A 19,954-nucleotide genomic window follows, 5' to 3' on the forward strand; every position below is an offset into this window, starting at 1 on the left:
GGTTCCTCCATGGTTGATTCATGACGAACTAGCCTGCTCGGAACAAGTCAAGCATATTCTACTAAACAGTAGAAGGTCTATTACTCGTAAAACTTACCTGCAGAAGTGGAAGTGATTTACTGGATGGTGTACTGACAAACAAGTCACTGCAGTCTTCGCACATCTGCCTTTCATACTAAAAAAATAAGGACCACCTCTTAGTTCGACTAAAGTACACGTAGCCACTATCAACATCTTCCACCAAAAAATGGATGGCACAACACTATTTGCCATCCAATCTACTCTGAACTGCATGCATCCTTGCCGCCATGTGACCTAAATTTGTTTTTAAAATGCCTTACTAGACCATCATTTGAATCTCTGGCGACTTGCTCTTTACTACACCTATCTAAGAAAGTCGCATTCTTAATAGCAATCACATCGACCAGATGTGTGGATGAGATGGGGCACTCATGGCATAAATATGCCATATTTTTTAAGGACAAGGTTACTATGAGGACACATCCAAAATTTGTGCCCAAAATTTCTTCATCTTTCCACATTAATCAACCTATACACCTTCCTGCATTCTTCCCCAGACCACATGAGAATGCCCAGGAAGCTACTCTACACCCCTTAGACATTGGACGGGCTCTGTCATTTTACCTCGACAGAACCAAACCATTTAGAAAATCCCCAAAACTATTCATATCTGTCGCAGAACAATACAAAAGAGATGCTATATCAGCTCAGAGACTATCAAAATGGATTTTGGGTTGTATTCACCTAGGCTATCAAATAACTGGCATATAACTCCCACCAGAATGCATTCTACCAGATCAATGGCCTGATCGATACACTTTCTTACAATGTCCCACTCAGATATACGTAGAGCTGGCACCTGGGCCTCTGAACACGTTTGCAAGACACTATGCAATTACACAGGGCCCAGAATCAGCTGCACGGCTAGGCCTAGCGGTATTATCCTCTACCAACTAACTCTGAAGCCACTTCCATGCTCATAAAGCACTACTCTACAGTGGAGTGGAGCTCCCACAGGGACATCACTTAAAGAAGATGAGAAGGTTACTCACCTTGTACAGTAACTGAGGTTCTTCGAGATGTATCCCCCTGTGGGTGCTCCACTATCCACCCTCTTCTATCTACCTTTTGTTTTTGCATAAAGTTCTTTCCAAAGTCTACTAAAATACAGGAAATTACATCTAATATTTCAGCTTGTTCTGTGGAGGACACTGATCTCCCTCACATTTGTATCACTTTCTACAATCTCATACCTCACAATTTACCAGTATCCTTCTTCATGTAGGCTCAGGGCTGATATCACTGCTTCACACAAATCTGGCCTGTTAGGGTATGTCTACACAGGAATAAAAGACTCGTGGCATGCCTGCAGGGTCAGCTAACTCAGGCATGCAGGGCTCAGATGTGGGGCTAAAAACTGCTGTGTTGATGCGTGGGCTGAAGCCTGGGCTCTGGGACCCTCCCCTCTTAAAGAGTCCTAGAGCTTGGGCTCCAGCCAGAATGTCTACACTGCAATTTTATAGCTCATGAGCCCCAGTCAGCTGCCACAGGCCAGCAACAGGTGTTTATCTGCTTTTAGACAGCTCCAGTGAAAACCCTTGGTCTCTGTATGTGGTCCCCTGGGAAATCCCCAGTATAACCCTTCATACCCTCTGCTCTAGCCTTCCCCGTTGGAAAATCCTCAATGCCAACCTTTGTCCCCATAGGTGATATATGGGGGCACGTGAGGTCATATGCCCATGCCCATCCCCAATGACCCCAATTTCTGCAATGATGGGAGATGGGCTGAGCGCAGCTGAAGGGACATACCTGGGAAAGGCACCAGCAGCAAGCACTCCTGCTGAGCCCCGTTAGGTGGAGCCCAGAGCAGGGCAGCAAGACTGGGCTGACAGCATTGCTTTGCAAGATGGAGTGCAGGGAGTTGCATCCCTTCCTTGTGGCCAGCAGCCACAATTACCTGCTTGAGTATGTGTCTGGATTAGCTTGCCTGGAGCTTGGGGAGTCACTTGGGGCAATGGGGAGGGTAGGCAGGGGTGGGTGGGGAGCCTGGGCAGACAGTGGGGGGGGAGGCAAGGGTGATGGGTGGGGAGCCCGGAGAGGCAGCAAGGGTTATGAGTGGGTGGCCGGGGGAGGCAGGGGTAATGGGTGGGGGGCTGGGGGAGGCAGGGGGGCCAGGGCACCAAAATACAAATTTGCCCAGGGTGCCATTTTCCCTAAGACCGACCCTGGCTAGGCTGGCCTTAAGGGTGGATGACCGCCCAGGGTTCCATGGTCGGGGGCACTGTGGTCAAGAGGGTGTTGCTGGAGGGTGCCCTGGCAGTCACTCACCAGGAAGTTGACCGTGGCGGTGCAGAGGGAGTCTGTCATTGTGCTCCCCCACTATCAGCAGTTACTAGTTGCCTATGCTTGTCCTCCGTCCCTTGCCCCTAGAACATCTCCTGTTAGGAAATCCTCCGCACCGAACCCTCATTTTCCTCCAGTCCTGCCTGTTGGTGGATCCCAGTGCAAACCCTTAGACCTCGGATGGAGCCCTGCTCTGCTGCCGTCACCTATCCTAGAGAAATGCGATCCAACAGGTGTTAGCGCTGGGACACGGGCTGGTTTTGTACGGGTTGATCTAGGTCCGCTGGGGAGTGACGTTTTTCTAGCCCGACGCAGCCCCTAGTGTGGACGCAGCTAGAGCAGTACAAAGGCGCTCCTGCTGCTCCAGCACAGTGTAGCCACCCCGGCTATACCTACGCGGCTGACGTGGTACAACCCGCTCGTGTAGGCGCGGCCTAGCGGCCACTCTCACACTGACACGAACGCGGTGCCCCGCACGCGCTCAGAGCTGCCCCGCGCTCTCCACGTGCCTGTGTTTGTAGGTGAGACAGACTTGACGAATGATCACTGATGCGCATGCGCGGCTTTCTGAGGCCCTTGCCCCCGATTTTATTCTACGCACGCGCAGTGTGTCTCCGGACTCAAAGTATTATCTGCGCATGCGTCAACCGGGAACCACCCACTCAACTTCGGCCCTTTTTGACCTTTCCCTTAGTTTCCGTCCGGAAGTCATTCACAACCACCTCCGGGCTTTTAGTCACGCTTCCGGTGTTTCATTTTTCTCTTTCCGGCCGGCGTGGGGGGCGGGGAGGGAAGCGTCTCTCAACATGGCGTCTCGCAAGGAAACCACGGTGGCCGCCAGCACCGGCTCCTCCGCTGCCGCCAACAAAGCCAGGGGCAAGGCGGCCCCGGGGGACTCGGCCGTCAAGCAGGTGCAGATCGACGGGCTGGTGAGTAAGCGGAGCCGGCGGGGAGGGTCGGGTCTGTGCGGCCACCTGGCCAGGGCCGCGTGGGGGCCGGCGGCAGCGGCGCGGTTCGTAGGATCCCCTCTGCGGGGAGAGTCGGTTTTCAGCACCCCCGCCTCGCGGGGAGAGGCGTTTTCGGGGGTCCCCCTGGGGGACGGCGGGAGTGGCACCGCAGAGGCGACACACGTGCGGCCGCCTGGGAGGCTTGCCATTTTGGTCAATTTCACGGTCCTAGGATTTAAAAAATCGTAAATTATATGATCTTAGCTATTTAAATCTGCATTTCACGGTGTTGTAACTGTAGGGTTTCTGACCCAGAAAAGGGTTTTTTTGTGTGTGGGGTTGTGGTACTACTACCCTTACTTCTGTGCTGCTGCCAGGGGCGCTGCCTTCAGAGGTGGGCCGTTGCAGAGCAGCAATTGGTATGGTATTGCCACCCTTCTGTGCTGCTGCCTGCAGAGCTGGGCCCTCAGTCAGCAGCCGCCACGCTCTGGCCACCCAGCTCTGAAGGCAGCAGTAAGGGTGGCATGGTATGGTATTGCTGCCCTTACTTATGCACTGCTGCTAGCGGGGCACTGCCTTCAGAGGTGGGATCCTGGCCAGCATCTGCTGCCCTTTAGCTGCCCAGCTCTGAAGGCAGCACAGAAGTAAGGGTAGCAGTGCCACAACTCCCCTAAAATAACCTTGTGACCCTCCCCCCTGGAACTCCCTTTTGGGTCAGAACCCCCAATTTGAGAAATGCTGTTCTTCCCAATGAAATCTATATAGTATAGGATAAAAACACACACACACAAAAAACAGATTTCATGGAAGGAGACTAGATTTCATAGTCCATGATGCATTTTTCATGGCCGTGAATTTGGTAGGATCATAGGTGCTGGGAATGGAATCTGATGCGACCTGCTACCATGGTCTCGCCCATGTTTATTGCCTCCACCTTCCAATGCCCTAGCATACTAAAGGTACGAATAAAACATCACAGGATTGGAAGGAACCTCCAGAGATCTTCTAGTCCAGCTCCCTGCACTCATGGCAGAGCTAAATATTATCTAGACTATCCCTGATAGGTGATTGTGTAATATGCTTTTAAAAATCTCCAATGATGGAGATTCCACAACCTCCCTAGGCATTTTTTTCCAGTGCTTCACTACCCTGAGAGCTAAGACATTTTTTCTAATGTTCTACGTGAACCACCCTTGCTACAATTTAAGCCCATTGCTTCTTGTCCTATCCCCAGAGGTTAATGAGAACATTCCCACCCCACCCCCCGTAACAGTTGAAAACTGTTATGTCCCCTTTCAGTCTTCTCTTCTCCACTCTAAGCAAACCCAATTTTTTCAATTTTCCCTTATAGGTCATGTTGTTTAGACCATAAATAAATTTTGTTGCTCTTTTGCGAAGTTTCTCCAATTTGTCCACATCTTTTGTGAAATGTGGCGCCCAGAACTGGATGCAATACTCTAGTTGAGGCCTAATCAACGTGGAGTAAAGCAGAAGAATTACTTCTCGTGTCTTGCTTACGCCACTCTTGCTAGTACATCCCAGAACGATGTTTTTTTTTTTTTTTTTTTTTCCAACAGTGTTACATTGTGCTTTCTTATTTAGTTTGTAGTCTACTATGACCCCCAGATCTCTTTCTCTGGTATTCCTTACCAGGCAGTCATTTCCCATTTTGCATGTGTGCAACTGATTGTTCCTTCCTAACTGGAGTTCTTTGCATTTTTCTTTATTGAATTTCATCCATTTTGAATTTTAATCCTATTCTCCAAAGCACTTGCAACGTCTCCCAGCTTGGTATTGTTCGCAAATTTTTCAAGTGTACTCTCTATGCCATTATCTAAATAATTGATGAAGATATAGAACAGAACCAGACCCAGAACTGATTCCTGGGGGACTCCACTTAATATGCCCTTTCAGGTTGACTGTGAACCACTGGTAACTACTCTCTGGGAACGGTTTTCCAATCCTTTATGCATCCACCTTCTAGTAGCTTCATCTAGGTTGTATTTTCTTAGTTTGTTTATGAGAAGGTCATGGGAGACAGTATCAAAAGCCTTACTAAAGTAAAAATATACCACATCTCTCCCTTCCACAAGTTTTGTTACCCTGTCAAAGAAAGCTATTAGGTTGATTTGACACTATTTGTTCTTGACAAATTCATGCTGACTGTTACTTATCTTGTTATCTTCTAGGTGTTCACAAATTGATTGCTTAATTATGTGCTCCATTATCTTTTTGGGTACTGTAGTTAAGTTGTCTGGTAATTCCCCTGCTTGTCTTTATTTCACCTTTTATAGGCTGGCACTATATTTGCCCTTTTCCAGTCCTCTGGAATTTCTCCCATCTTCCATGACTTTTTGAAGATGATCGCTATGGCTCAGATATCTCCTCAGTCAGCTTCTTGAGTATTCTAGGATGTATTTCAACAGGCCCTGTTAACTTGAAGACATCTAACTTGTCTAAGTAATTTTTAACTTGTTCTTTCCCTGTAGCCTCTGATCCTACCTGGCATTCACTGTGTTAGATGTCCAATTGCTACTAACCTTTAACTAACATGTAGGAAATCGAATGGGTTGAATTTCTTTCATCAGTAATGTTTTGTGGCATTTTAGTTATAGATGTTTGTATCTACCGTAGTACTGATGTTAAATCAATATAAATGTAACTGTGGGTAATTAGTTACTCCTGGAGGAATTCTGCGCCACTGCACAATGCAGAATTTTGCAGAAATTGTGCGTGGAGAATTTCCTTTTTTCCCCAAAGAAATGGGTTCAGAGCTGTTGGCTGTCATTAAGAGCTGCTGGACCTGGCAGAGCCCAGCTCGCAAATAGAAGACAAGGCCGGGGGAGGAGGAGAGAACTGGAGGGTTCCCAGCAGTTGCAGTTCCCAGCATGCTCTGAAGGAAGGAAGCGGTGTTGTGCAAGAAACTCTGTGCAAGCCTGGGACTCAACATCAGGCAGTTTCTCCCTCTGGATCCCTAGGCTCTGGGGGTTAAAGGGTGTTAGTGTCTGGGCTGTGGGAGGGTGCAGCTGGACTCTGGTGGCAAGGGGGTATGAGTTTCTGGGCTGGGGAGCCCTGCAGCTGGCCTCTGGGGAGTGGAGGATGTAAGTGTCTGGTCTGAGGGGGTGTATGGCTGGGCTCTGGGAGGGAGGGGGTGTGAGTGTCTGGGCTGGGGTTGTCATAGGGGTTTCTTTAACTCCTGGGGGAATTTTTGTGTGTCTGTATTGTTACAAAAAGAAAAGGAGTACTTGTGGCGCCTTAGAGACTAACAAATTTATTTGAGCATAACCTTTCGTGAGCTACAGTTCACTTCATCGGATGCTCACAAAATCTTATGCTCAAATAAATTTGTTAGTCTCTAAGGCGCCACAAGTACTCCTTTTATTTTTGCAAATACAGACTAACACGGCTGCTACTCTGAAACCTGTATTGTTACAGACATACTGACTGACTGGTATTTTGAAATAATTGAAACTGGCAAAATAATTGAATTACCAAAATAATTGAAACTGGCATGATTATATAGTGTAATTTTGACAAATAAAATTGGCAAAATTTTAAAATATGATGTGCAGAATTTTGTTGGGGGGTCACAGAATTCCCCCAGGAGTAAAATTAGTGTGGAATAATGGATAAATGTGGGTCTCATGCAGAGGCCAGCCTCTGACAAAGGAGCCTGAGCATAAGTCTACAAGTGAGGGTCTGTGAAGCTCTAATCCTGATTCTGCTGCTGGCTCTGTGTCTTTAGTTATGTCAATTGACCTTTCTCCATTTCACCATCTGTAAGATACAGCTGATACTTGCATCACTGGGATGTCAAGGATAAATTAAACTTTCTAATGATAAAAAGTATAGTTTTCTTCTTAATATTAAGTAATCTGGCATTGCTTATTGCTTTCTTCTGTGCTTTTACTCTGGTCAGTTCACCACTGAAGTACTCTATGCTCTGTTCAAGTGGGAAGGGGTAGCTTTGGCCAAGTAGTGACAGGTAAGATCATAGTAAGCTTAAAAAACTCCAACAGCCTAGAACTCCCATCCTAGCATTTGATTATAACTAAGGCTAGTTTTAGTCATGGGTATTTTTAGTAAAAGTTATGGATAGATCACAAACGGTAAACAAAAATTCATGGCCTGTGACCTGTCCATGACTTTTACTACATATCCTTGACTAAAACTTGAGCGGGGGGGGGAGGCAGCTTGGGAGGGTGGCCCTGGAGGGTGCTAGGGGAGCTACAGATGCTGGGAGGAGGCTGGCACGGAGGCCCACAGCACGGGGCTGGGGTAGGTTCCCTACCCGGCTCCTGGGAAGCGGCAACCCTAGCTCCACATGCTGCCTCCGCTCTGCCCCAAGCCCCAGTTCTGCAGCTCCCATTGGCTGGGAACCGTGGCCAATGGGAGCTGCAGGGGCGGTGCCTGTGGGCGGGGACACATGTAGACCTAGTAGCTGAAATCCTGTTACCCCCCCCCCCCCCGGTAAGCACTGTCTTGCACCCCAGCCCTAAGCCCCCTCCACACTCAAACTCCTGCTGCTAAGGGTCGGGGGGGACCCGTGACTGCCCCAGCAGCAGTCGGTGCGCCTGGCCCGGGAGCTGCCCGAGCTGATCAGGCTGCCCCCAGGTCAGGCGCACAGTCCGCTGCAGAAGTCATGGAAAAGTCATGGAAAGTCACGGAATCCGTGACAAAAATGGAGCCTTAATTATAACTTCCCATTACTGTTCTAGAATCACAAAGGTATGCATCCAATGAAGTAGACTGTAGCCCACGAAAGCTTATGCTCAAATTTGTTAGTCTCTAAGGTGCCACAAGTACTCCTGTTCTTTTTGCAAATACAGACTAACACAGCTGTTACTCTGAAAAGTGTAATGAGTGACTGGATGAAGGGAGGTAAATCTGCCCATTAAAATAGTGTTTTTGGTTCTTGTGCTTGAGAAGAGACGCTTCCAAATGTGAAATGCATGTAAACCATTGCAGTATTCTCTTCCTGTCTGCAGACATCTTGCAGTGTTGGAGGGGCTAGTAATAGCTTTCTTAAAGTGCAGAAGTGTGAAAACTGATGAGAGTTGGGTAAATTTCGTGCTGTCACTGCTTGTGAAAGCTGAGAGCAACAGCAGAGGCAAATACTTGAGCTGTTTCTGGGAGAGGAGGGTCCTGGAATTCCCACTAGATTCCGAGATCCTGGAAAGATCCATGGCATCTGTCTATAGCAGTATGCCTCTGATGAAGTGAGCTGTAGCTCATGAAAGCTTATGCTCTAATAAATTTGTTAGTCTCTAAGGTGCCACAAGTACTCCTTTTCTTTTTGCGAATACAGACTAACACGGCTGCTATTCTGAAACCTGTCTATAGCAGTGGTTCTCAAAGTTTTGTACTGGTGACTCCTTTCACATAGGAAGCCTCTAAGTGCAACCCCCCCCTTATAAATTAAAAACACTTTTTTATATATTTAATGTTATAAATACAGTAGAAAAATCAGGGTTTGGGGTGCAGCCTGACCGCTCGCAACCTCTCATGTAACAACCTCGCGATCCTCTTAGGGATCCTGACCCCCAGTTGGAGAACCCCATGTCTATAGTAACATGAGAATTCCCCCTACTGGATCAGATGCTTAAGAGGAAGGTGTAATAACCTTGCTGTAGGAAAAAGTCAGATAATCTGCCTCTTAGGATGATGATTGTTGTTTGTATTATTGTAGCATTTAGGAGTCCCCGTCCTGGTTAGGTCACATATTGAACTCGGATAGGTTGAACTCTGAATCAAGAGGTCAAATGCCTCCAGAAATACCCCTCAGGAAGTTTTGTTTTAATTATGACAGAATCGGATATCAAAAACATTCAGAGAAATATCCAACCCCGTTTTGAATGTTGCTAAATTCTTGGCCTCAATGAAGGCAGGACACCAGAATGAAAGTTACTACCAAAAAATGAAATAAGTCTTCTAGAATCACTTCATGCAATGTTACAAAAGCCTTTCATTATATTCTTTCATTCTGTTTGAGTAAACAGTTCTTGTTACTCTCTCCTAAGCATTTGTTGTATTTTATCTTTCTCCTTTTATAACATTTCTGATTATGGTAATAACAGAATGAAGCTTGCTAGAATATTTCACTGGTGCAAAGTAACTTGGAGATCAGGGGACTGATTCTTTGTAGTGCTGAGATTTATTTGATACTGGGGGAGAGGGCATCACGGAGTCAGAACTTCCTCTTTCTCAAACTGCAGCTTCCCTAGTCCAAGTGTAAATCAGAGCAGCCCTATTGCTTCTTTAGGATATATTCCTGCCCTAAGAGTTTACAATTTAATAAATATTAAGGAAGAGTAACCTTTGGAATGTGTGCATACTGTTTGTGTAACAAACATTCATACATTAAGAAGGGCAACATTAATTTCCCCCTCTGTTAATATTTGCTTGTTATGGTTACATGGCTAGCTGCACCTCTATCCCTTTTCTGATCTCTGAATACACCCCCTTAGGCCTCATGTCTTTGCTTATCAGAGGGCAGAATTCTGCAGTTCACCCACTCTTAAACTGGGCGCTGGGCTACAGTAGCATGTGTATGATCATGCTTACCTAGCAGGTCTGACTAGGTTTGGTATCTGTTGTTCTACCCTTCAGGAATCTGTGACCTGTTGTTTATATAATGACCAAACAGCATTTTAAAAACAAAGTATTGTTTATTTTGCAGTAGGAACAAAGATTTTAGAGAGGTTTTAAAAACAGCATGTCTATCTTACTATCAGGGATGGTAAGCCTTTTGGCAACCTAATTTCTCCAGACACTGGTGCTTGTGTCTCAGCGTTGGTCCCTGAAATAACTCCTCTGAACAACTGCCTTCCTCTCCTATGAGAGATGCTTGCTTTCTTCAACAACCAGTGTTCCTGTGACACTCTGTGTTCCTGAACTTTGGTCCTTCTGGACAAAATTAATTGTGCAGGTTGGTTGGAGAGGAGGGAAAATCTTCAAAGCTAATAGTTTGGCCTTTGTCCCTTAACTGTCAAGTGTCTGTTGCAGGGTGATTGATCTTGAGGTATTTAATTCCTTCTTGGTTGTTTTTCTTACAGCCCACTATTAAACTTACCCACATGGTAAACATCCCAATAACCGGGCCAACATACAATATTCATAAATTACTGTAGAGCAGCTCCAGAGTTGCTACCTCAATACTGTTTCAGATATTTTTTGATTTTACTTGAATTTCAGTTGTCTATTTTAAATTGTGTTGTACTTCAGATTTTATAGTGACTTCCATTCAAGGATCTTTAAGTCCTTTGTAGGCCTTCATGAATAAATCTTCAGGACTTCACTGAAAGTTAGGTAGGTATTTTTAGCTTAAGTTGCAAGCTCATTCGGACAAGCACCATTCCTTTTTTTGGTTTATATAGTGCCTAGTGCCATGGAGCCCTGACCTCTATGTACTACTGTAATATAAATGATTATTAACAGTAATTTCCCTTTTACAAATGGGAGACCTGAGGTGCAAAGACAGCCTTGCCCACGTTCACAGAGGTAGAAAGTGATCTAGATATAGAACCAAGGTCACCTGACTACTTATATTTTAACGAAATAGCTATAATTCCCTTTTTTGTCTTCAGAGCTACTGGGTAGCACCATCAAGTTTCACTTTCTCCTGTTGAGGCAGTAGAAGAAAAAAATCATTCATTATTCTTTAGGCTGTTCAATTTGAAAACTAGAGAGCCATAGTAGGATTAAAAACACTGCAAATTATAAATAAACTGGCATTTTAAAGTTGTTAGACTGAGCTATTATCACTGATTGAACTTGGAAGGCCAAATATAAATCACACTTTTGACGAACAGCATATAAAAGTTGGAAATCTTGAACAAATTATTGTATATGTGCAAAAAGGTGTCCCTCCCACCCTTTTTAAATGTAAAAATACAAGTTCTGTTTACATATTTGGCATTATATATCTGGTAATCTACAGGTTTTGATGCAAACAATATTCCCTTCTTATTGTGTTGAATTGATTTGTAAATTGGGCATTCTGAGAGAGTATCTAGGTGACAAAGTTCCAGCTACTGGGGATGCATTATAACTACACTGACTTGTACTCTTGGTAACTTGTACAAGTACTTGATTTAATTGTTTCATAAAAACAAATCATCCATTTGACTAAAGCAGTTTTAATAGTTGTGCTTTTCAAGTGGTCAAAGGCATTTGGGCTTTAGTTCTATTCTTCATACCAAGCAGATGACTTTTGGATACACGGTGCACCTTCATTTTGTATAATGTCTTTGGTATGATTTTATTTTAATCCAGTGCCAAGCAGCGGTTTGGCTGAATCAATGAAGAGTTGTTTGATTTAAGGGACCATAAGCTGAAGAATAGGGAAACTGAGGCAGTGCGCCTGTGGGTCGACCTCAGGCCTTGAGGGAGTGCTCAGGAGATGACCAGTTCACTTACAGTTATCAGTGCTGTCTCCCTTTTCTTCCAAAATAGAGGTGACATTTTTAAGTAGTTTTACATAATCGTGTTCCTTTTGGTAGCCTGAGAAAAAGATACTTTGGTCCCTTAAAATATGTGCTGACTACTTATGATAAACAGTCTATTTCACCTTCCATTTAATTGTGATGCTTGGGGTACCTTTCCCAGACCTGAAGAAGAGCTCCGTGTGACTCAAAAGCACGTCTTTCTCAGTTGGTTCAGTGCAAGATATTATCTTACCACCTTGCCTCTCTAATAGCAAAAACTTGGCATTTACTTCTGGAATACTGCAATATAGTTTTCTTTAGTAGTACTGTCTTAATTTCCTGTTTGCCTACAGTATTTCCAAACACCCCCGCTCCCTTGAAATCCATGAATATAATTAAAGGAGAGAGCTGAGAAAATAAAATTATTTTTAAATCAGGATAGATGCTAGTACTAGGTATTGATCTACACTATTTATTTTGTGAATATTACTTTCAATATGACCAATCTTTAAATGACTGCAATTCTCTTCAAAGCATCAGTTTCAACACTCTGTCTTGGTATTTCCACCTCTTAAAACCAGGAGTTGGAGGTGTGTTCCCCACCCCCACCTGCACTCCTGGATTTGGATGATACTTTTTTTTTTTTAACCTTTGTCCCACATCCTATTTTTAGTCAGTTCTGTAGCCATTGGCATTTGATAGAATGCGTTTTACTGTGTAATCTTAATTCGAGCGTTTGATAATTTTTTTGAATGTTTGACTTGACACACTTAACTTTTGTTTAGCATAATAGGAATATAATATGATGGTGGTGTCAGTCAGACTCCAGGTGAAATATTAATCAGCATAAGGATACCTCTTTCAGATTGGCAGTCTGGTGTTTTTAGGCTTGTTTTGTGTGCATGCTGTTTTGCAATTCATATGGGGCCTGATCCTGTAAACACTTACACACTTGAGTAATTGTATTGGTTTGTGAAAATGTTAGTTGCCCCAGCAGAGAGACTTAGTAGAACTTTGGAGTTTGCGCTATGTTCACTTGCTTTCGTACAATTAGTAAAATAAAAATCTTTATTAAACAATAAATGTATCATTCTTTGTGTCATTCTTTGATGCTCAGTACTAATTCCATTTCCAATAACCAATTTAAAACCCAACACTGTAAAACATGTAGGTGCAAGAGGTCATATCCCTGAAGAAGAGAAACACATTCTAGAAATATCTCCATACTTTGAAGTAAATTAAGAAGGCTCTGTTAAGCCCTCTCTGTTTCCTGATATTTTTAATGGTAGGAAATGAAATGTGATTAGGAAACTGAAGCATCAGCATACCAGATTACTTGATGAAGTGTTTGAAAGATCAATTCCATGAGACTATTTGCATTGAGCAAAGGCATGATGGTGGCAAATGTTCATTATTCTTTTGAAAGGGTCTTTTGACCCAATGTAGTACAAAAGAGAAGTTGCACAAATATCCCAAAATACAGTAGCGTGATCAGATGAAACTGGGGATCATATACATAGATAGAATACAGATGGGTACATAATGCAAAGAACATGTTTGCTTAGATATCATTTTCTGCTCTATGGTAAACCACAACTGGGGTTTTCTTTCTATGATCCTGTGTCGTTGGCAATACCTATAAAATCCTCACTGTATCAGGAACAGGCAGTAACAAGCTGGAATCTTTTTTAACCAGACGTTGAGAATAACGCCAGGGATGATATTGGAACACGTTCATCATGTGATCCCAGATAAATAGCTGAAATGAAGTAGTTAACTGTCACATAAACAATGACTACAGTTTTAAAACTTGCATGCCTAAAGTTAAATATATATGTGGCTTGGTTTTCAGAACTTCCAAGCACCTGAAACTCCTATTAAAGTCAGTTGACACTGTGGGTACTCATTTATTTGGGGCCAGCCTATGAATTTAGGTGAGTAGCTGTAGGGGCTTTTCTGTTGCTTTGATTTGCTGGTTGAGTTAATCTATTTATGACTAGACTGCTGGCTGAGTTAACAAATTACCTGTATATGAGTTTTCAGTGCTACTAGATGGCCAGCATGTTGTAATTTCAGTTGTTAAGACACCTAGAACTTTTTTTGTATTGTTTTTTCTTTAAGTAAAAATTTTAGGCATCAAAATATTTTAATTTTGGCCAATGGGTATATTTATTTTTATGAGAACATCGGCGGTTGTTGTAGGCCTTACCTATACTAAGTGATTTTTGTTTGCAACCCCCAGTCTAGATGTACTGTGCTTGTGTAAGACAGGATTTATGAGATACTGATCAGACCAGGAGAGTGGTATTCTGGTGCGACCTCCAATATCCATTCCTGGGCTGAAGCAGCTGCATGTGTAGGTCCAGAGTGTGCCTGGAAGCATCCTAAGATTTACATGTAAGCCACGAGATCAAGAACGACTGTATCATAGATCATTTCAGTGCGAAAGCTGATGTCACAGAGTACAAGGAATCTGGAGGATTCTAGTACCATGGTGGGCAGCAGCTTTGTGAATCCTTCCAGGAGTTGACAGGCTTTTCATCTGGAAGTCTGTACACTACTAGATGTCCTCGGTTATTATTGTTCTTTGCCTCTCAGATGTGGGTGCATTAAAATGTTGGTTTTGTTTCTATGATGGAATATTTTCTGCATCTGAGCCTGGAGGGGAACGGGATTGTTGTTCTACCTCTCTCTTTTCTTTTCTGCTGTGTTCTGAGGATAGCCTTCTAGGGGCACAAAGCTCTAAAGATGTAGAGCAGGTTGCACAGAGGAGCCAAGAGGCCAGTGAAGAAGCTTGGCAACATGTGACCTCCAGAAGAGGTAAGCGGAATGTCCGGGTTCCAGTAACACAGACACAGGTAACTAACCGCTTTCATGTTCTCTCCACAGGTACCAATGCGGAGAGTGGACCAGATGATATGTCTGGGGGGAGAAAGCGGAAGGAGACTCCGCTGGTTGGGAGGCATGAGATGCGATGTCCTGAGGTTAGGGGTTCCACGACCACCACTCCCAAGAGGAGAAGGCGGGTGGTGGTGGTCGGGGACTCTCTCCTCCGGAGGACTGAGTCATCTATCTGCCGCCCTGACCGGGAAAACCGAGAAGTCTGCTGCTTGCCAGGGGCTAAGATTCGTGATGTGACGGAGAGACTGCCGAGACTCATCAAGCCCTCGGATCGCTACCCCTTCCTGCTTCTCCACGTGGGCACCAATGATACTGCCAAGAATGACCTTGAGCGGATCACTGCGGACTACGTGGCTCTGGGAAGAAGGATAAAGGAGTTGGAGGCGCAAGTGGTGTTCTCGTCCATCCTCCCCGTGGAAGGAAAAGGCCTGGGTAGGGACCGTCGAATCGTGGAGGTCAACGAATGGCTACGCAGGTGGTGTCGGAGAGAAGGCTTTGGATTCTTTGACCATGGGATGGTGTTCCATGAAGGAGGAGTGCTGGGCAGAGACGGGCTCCATCTTACGAAGAGAGGGAAGAACATCTTTGCCAGCAGGCTGGCTAACCTAGTGAGGAGGGCTTTAAACTAGGTTCACCGGGGGAAGGAGACCAAAGCCCTGAGGTAAGTGGGAAAGCGGGATACCGGGAGGAAGCACAGGCAGGAAGGTCTGTGAGGGGAGGGCTCCTGCCTCATACTGGGAATGAGGGGCGATCAACAGGTTATCTCAAGTGCTTATATACAAATGCACAAAGCCTTGGAAACAAGCAGGGAGAACTGGAGGTCCTGGTGATGTCAAGGAATTATGACGTGATTGGAATAACAGAGACTTGGTGGGATAACTCACATGACTGGAGTACAGTCATGGATGGTTATAAACTGTTCAGGAAGGACAGGCAGGGCAGAAAAGGTGGGGGAGTAGCACTGTATGTAAGGGAGCAGTATGACTGCTCAGAGCTCCGGTACGAAACTGTGGAAAAACCTGAGTGTCTCTGGATTAAGTTTAGAAGTGTGTGCAACAAGAGTGATGTCATGGTGGGAGTCTGCTATAGACCACCGGACCAGGGGGATGAGGTGGATGAGGCTTTCTTCCGGCAACTCACGGAAGCTACTAGATCGCATGCCCTGATTCTCATGGGTGACTTTAATTTTCCTGATATCTGCTGGGAGAGCAATACAGCGGTGCATAGACAATCCAGGAAGTTTTTGGAAAGCGTAGGGGACAATTTCCTGGTGCAAGTGCTAGGGGAGCCAACTAGGGGGAGCGCTTTTCTTGACCTGCTGCTCACAAACCGGGTAGAATTAGTGGGGGAAGCAAAAGTGGATGGGAATCTGGGAGGCAGTGACCATGAGTTGGTTGAGTTCAGGATCCTGACGCAGGGAAGAAAGGTAAGCAGCAGGATACGGACCCTGGACTTCAGGAAAGCAGACTTTGACTCCCTCAGGGAACAGATGGCCAGGATCCCCTGGGGGACTAACATGAAAGGGAAGGGAGTCCAGGAGAGCTGGCTGTATTTCAAGGAATCCCTGTTGAGGTTACAGGGACAAACCATCCCGATGAGTCGAAAGAATAGTAAATATGGCAGGCGACCAGCTTGGCTTAATGGTGAAATCCTAGCGGATCTTAAACATAAAAAAGAAGCTTACAAGAAGTGGAAGGTTGGACATATGACCAGGGAAGAGTATAAAAATATTGCTCGGGCATGTAGGAAAGATATCAGGAGGGCCAAATCGCACCTGGAGCTGCAGCTAGCAAGAGATGTCAAGAGTAACAAGAAGGGTTTCTTCAGGTATGTTGGCAACAAGAAGAAAGCCAAGGAAAGTGTGGGCCCCTTACTGAATGAGGGAGGCAAGCTAGTGACAGAGGATGTGGAAAAAGCTAATGTACTCAATGCTTTTTTTGCCTCTGTTTTCACTAACAAGGTCAGCTCCCAGACTGCTGTGCTGGGCAACACAAAATGGGGAAGAGATGGCCAGCCCTCTGTAGAGATAGAGGTGGTTAGGGACTATTTAGAAAAGCTGGACGTGCACAAGTCCATGGGGCCGGACGAATTGCATCCGAGAGTGCTGAGGGAATTGGCGGCTGTGATTGCAGAGCCCTTGGCCATTATCTTTGAAAACTCGTGGCGAACGGGGGAAGTCCCGGATGACTGGAAAAAGGCTAATGTAGTGCCCATCTTTAAAAAAGGGAAGAAGGAGGATCCTGGGAACTACAGGCCGGTCAGCCTCACCTCAGTCCCTGGAAAAATCATGGAGCAGGTCCTCAAAGAATCAATCCTGAAGCACTTAGAGGAGAGGAAAGTGATCAGGAACAGTCAGCATGGATTCACCAAGGGAAGGTCATGCCTGACTAATCTAATTGCCTTTTATGATGAGATTACTGGTTCTGTGGATGAAGGGAAAGCAGTGGATGTATTGTTTCTTGACTTTAGCAAAGCTTTTGACACGGTCTCCCACAGCATTCTTGTCAGCAAGTTAAGGAAGTATGGGCTGGATGAATGCACTATAAGGTGGGTAGAAAGCTGGCTAGATTGTCGGGCTCAACGGGTAGTGATCAATGGCTCCATGTCTAGTTGGCAGCCGGTGTCAAGTGGAGTGCCCCAGGGGTCGGTCCTGGGGCCCGTTTTGTTCAATATCTTCATAAATGATCTGGAGGATGGTGTGGATTGCACTCTCAGCAAATTTGCGGATGATACTAAACTGGGAGGAGTGGTAGATACGCTGGAGGGGAGGGATAGGATACAGAAGGACCTAGACAAATTGGAGGATTGGGCCAAAAGAAATCTAATGAGGTTCAATAAGGATAAATGCAGGGTCCTGCACTTAGGATGGAAGAATCCAATGCACCGCTACAGACTAGGGACCGAATGGCTCGGCAGCAGTTCTGCGGAAAAGGACCTAGGGGTGACAGTGGACGAGAAGCTGGATATGAGTCAGCAGTGTGCCCTTGTTGCCAAGAAGGCCAATGGCATTTTGGGTTGTATAAGTAGGGGCATAGCGAGCAGATCGAGGGACGTGATCGTTCCCCTCTATTCGACACTGGTGAGGCCTCATCTGGAGTACTGTGTCCAGTTTTGGGCCCCACACTACAGGAAGGATGTGGATAAATTGGAAAGAGTACAACGAAGGGCAACGAAAATGATTAGGGGTCTAGAGCACATGACTTATGAGGAGAGGCTGAGGGAGCTGGGATTGTTTAGTCTGCAGAAGAGAAGAATGAGGGGGGATTTGATAGCTGCTTTCAACTACCTGAAAGGGGGTTTCAAAGAGGATGGCTCTAGACTGTTCTCAATGGTAGCAGATGACAGAACGAGGAGTAATGGTCTCAAGTTGCAATGGGGGAGGTTTAGATTGGATATTAGGAAAAACTTTTTCACTAAGAGGGTGGTGAAACACTGGAATGCGTTACCTAGGGAGGTGGTAGAATCTCCTTCCTTAGAGGTTTTTAAGGTCAGGCTTGACAAAGCCCTGGCTGGGATGATTTAACTGGGACTTGGTCCTGCTTTGAGCAGGGGGTTGGACTAGATGACCTTCTGGGGTCCCTTCCAACCCTGATATTCTATGATTCTATGATTCTATGATTCTGGAGTCTCCTGGCTTGTGATGCGTTGAGTACCTGTGTGTGCTACGATAGGGTCCTCTTTTGTTTAGAAGGATAGCCCCAAGAACAGTGACACCAAACATCCTTGGGCCTGTCTGTCTTCCTTCTCTTCCCTTTCTCTTCATACACACTTCTGCCTATTCCCTCTTCACCTTTTATTGTTACTAGTAAGCATCATCTTCCCTAGTCCAGCAAAGTGTGTGTACCATCAATACAGCAGTGAAACAGGCTTTATAGAGTGCTGTCAAATGCACAAAGTAAACATACCGGAAAAAATATAAATTTTTCTTCACTAAAAGGGGTTAGGCCCTAGGAGTTTACATGTTATAACTGTTTCCAAAACCAAGAAAGAAATGTGTTTTTGAAGCTGAGGATGTTGATTCACAGTGCTATTTTAGTGTCATGCTAGCTGAGTATTTTTTGGCATTTCATAGTGTTCTGCAATATATAATACACTTGTCTGTACTCATGCATTGTGTCTTTGAGTTGTATAAATGACAGGTAGTAGAACCAATCAGTAAGCTAAGGACTGTGGTGCACAGGACCAATAGTACTGCCTGTCTCCTGTGTCCCTACTTCTCTTTTTGTCTTGCACAGTCCTGCTTCTTGGCTGAAAGAATAGTTCAGAAAACAAAAGCCAATGAAAAGGAGCAGGAAGTGTTACATGTGCAAACCCGCTTCTGGCCACACGTATGGGGTCAATTTTTTTTTTCCCCCTAGTCCTTGAATGAGACAATATGAGATGGCTGGTTACCTGGGATTCTTCCAGTTCATGGTCCATTAGTAGGTCCTCTAATGAACTAGCCTCAGTAGCATAAAGAGCCTGTTGTGGGGGAAAGAAATTCTGTTTCTACTATTCTAAGGGCTTGTCTAAACAGGAAAGTTACACCAGTATAAGTCAGAGCTATGACGATGCTTCAAATGCTACAGAAGCACAGTTGCAGCACTTGAGTGTAGTCACTCACTACAGGGATGGGAGGAGTTCTCCCATGACTGTAGTTCAGGGGTCTCAAACTCAGATCACCTTGAGGGCCACATGAGGACTAGTACATTGGCCCAAGGGCCACACCATTGACACCTTTTCATATAAAAATACAAAAGCCGGGCCTGCCCCCACTCTACCCCTTCCATGAGGTCCTGCCCCTGCCCCACCTCTTCCCCACCCTCATTCCAACCCTATCACCAAAGTCCCCGCCCCAACTCCACCCCCTCCCTGCCCCTATACCAATCCCTTCTCCAAATCCCCACCTCTTCTCCGTCTCCTCCCTTGAGCATGCGGCTCCCTGCTCCTCCCCCCCCCACCCTGGAAAGTGCTAAGTGCTGCCAAACAGCTGTTTGGTGGCAGGAAGTGCCTGGAGGTAGGCAGAGGAGTAGGGACCCAGCGTGCTCGGGAGAGGGGGGGTGGTGGGTGAGGGGAGCTTGGCGGCCACAGGAAATAACTCCGTGGGGGGGGGGAAGCTTGTCAGGCCGCAGCAAAGAACTCCACGGGCCACGTGTTTGAGACCTCTGCTGTAGTTAATCCACCTCCTGGAGAGGTAGAGAGTAACTGGATAAACTGAAGAATTCTTCTGTCAACCTAGTACTGTCCACACTGAGTGTTAGGCTGGCTTTTCTGTTCTCTGTGTGTGTATGTATGTATATATGTGTGTGTGTGTGTGTATATATACTTCACACCCCT

General features: G+C 45.5%; 1 protein-coding gene across 2 annotated transcripts in view; it reads left to right on the plus strand.

The window, feature by feature from the left end:
- Positions 1-3,061: 3,061 nt before the first annotated feature.
- EIF3H (eukaryotic translation initiation factor 3 subunit H) overlaps positions 3,062-19,954 on the plus strand; it is a 131,633-nt gene continuing 114,740 nt past the window's right edge. The window contains exon 1 of one of the 2 annotated variants that reach the window (XM_038392669.2): positions 3,062-3,293. In XM_038392669.2, coding sequence (XP_038248597.1) covers positions 3,171-3,293 — 123 coding nt within the window. In that variant the 5' untranslated portion in view covers positions 3,062-3,170. The remainder of the gene's footprint in view (positions 3,294-19,954) is intronic. The other variant, XM_043507410.1, reaches the window with a different exon arrangement.

The sequence above is a fragment of the Dermochelys coriacea genome, chromosome 2 (assembly GCF_009764565.3).
Source record: "Dermochelys coriacea isolate rDerCor1 chromosome 2, rDerCor1.pri.v4, whole genome shotgun sequence".
Lineage (NCBI taxonomy): Eukaryota > Metazoa > Chordata > Testudines > Dermochelyidae > Dermochelys > Dermochelys coriacea.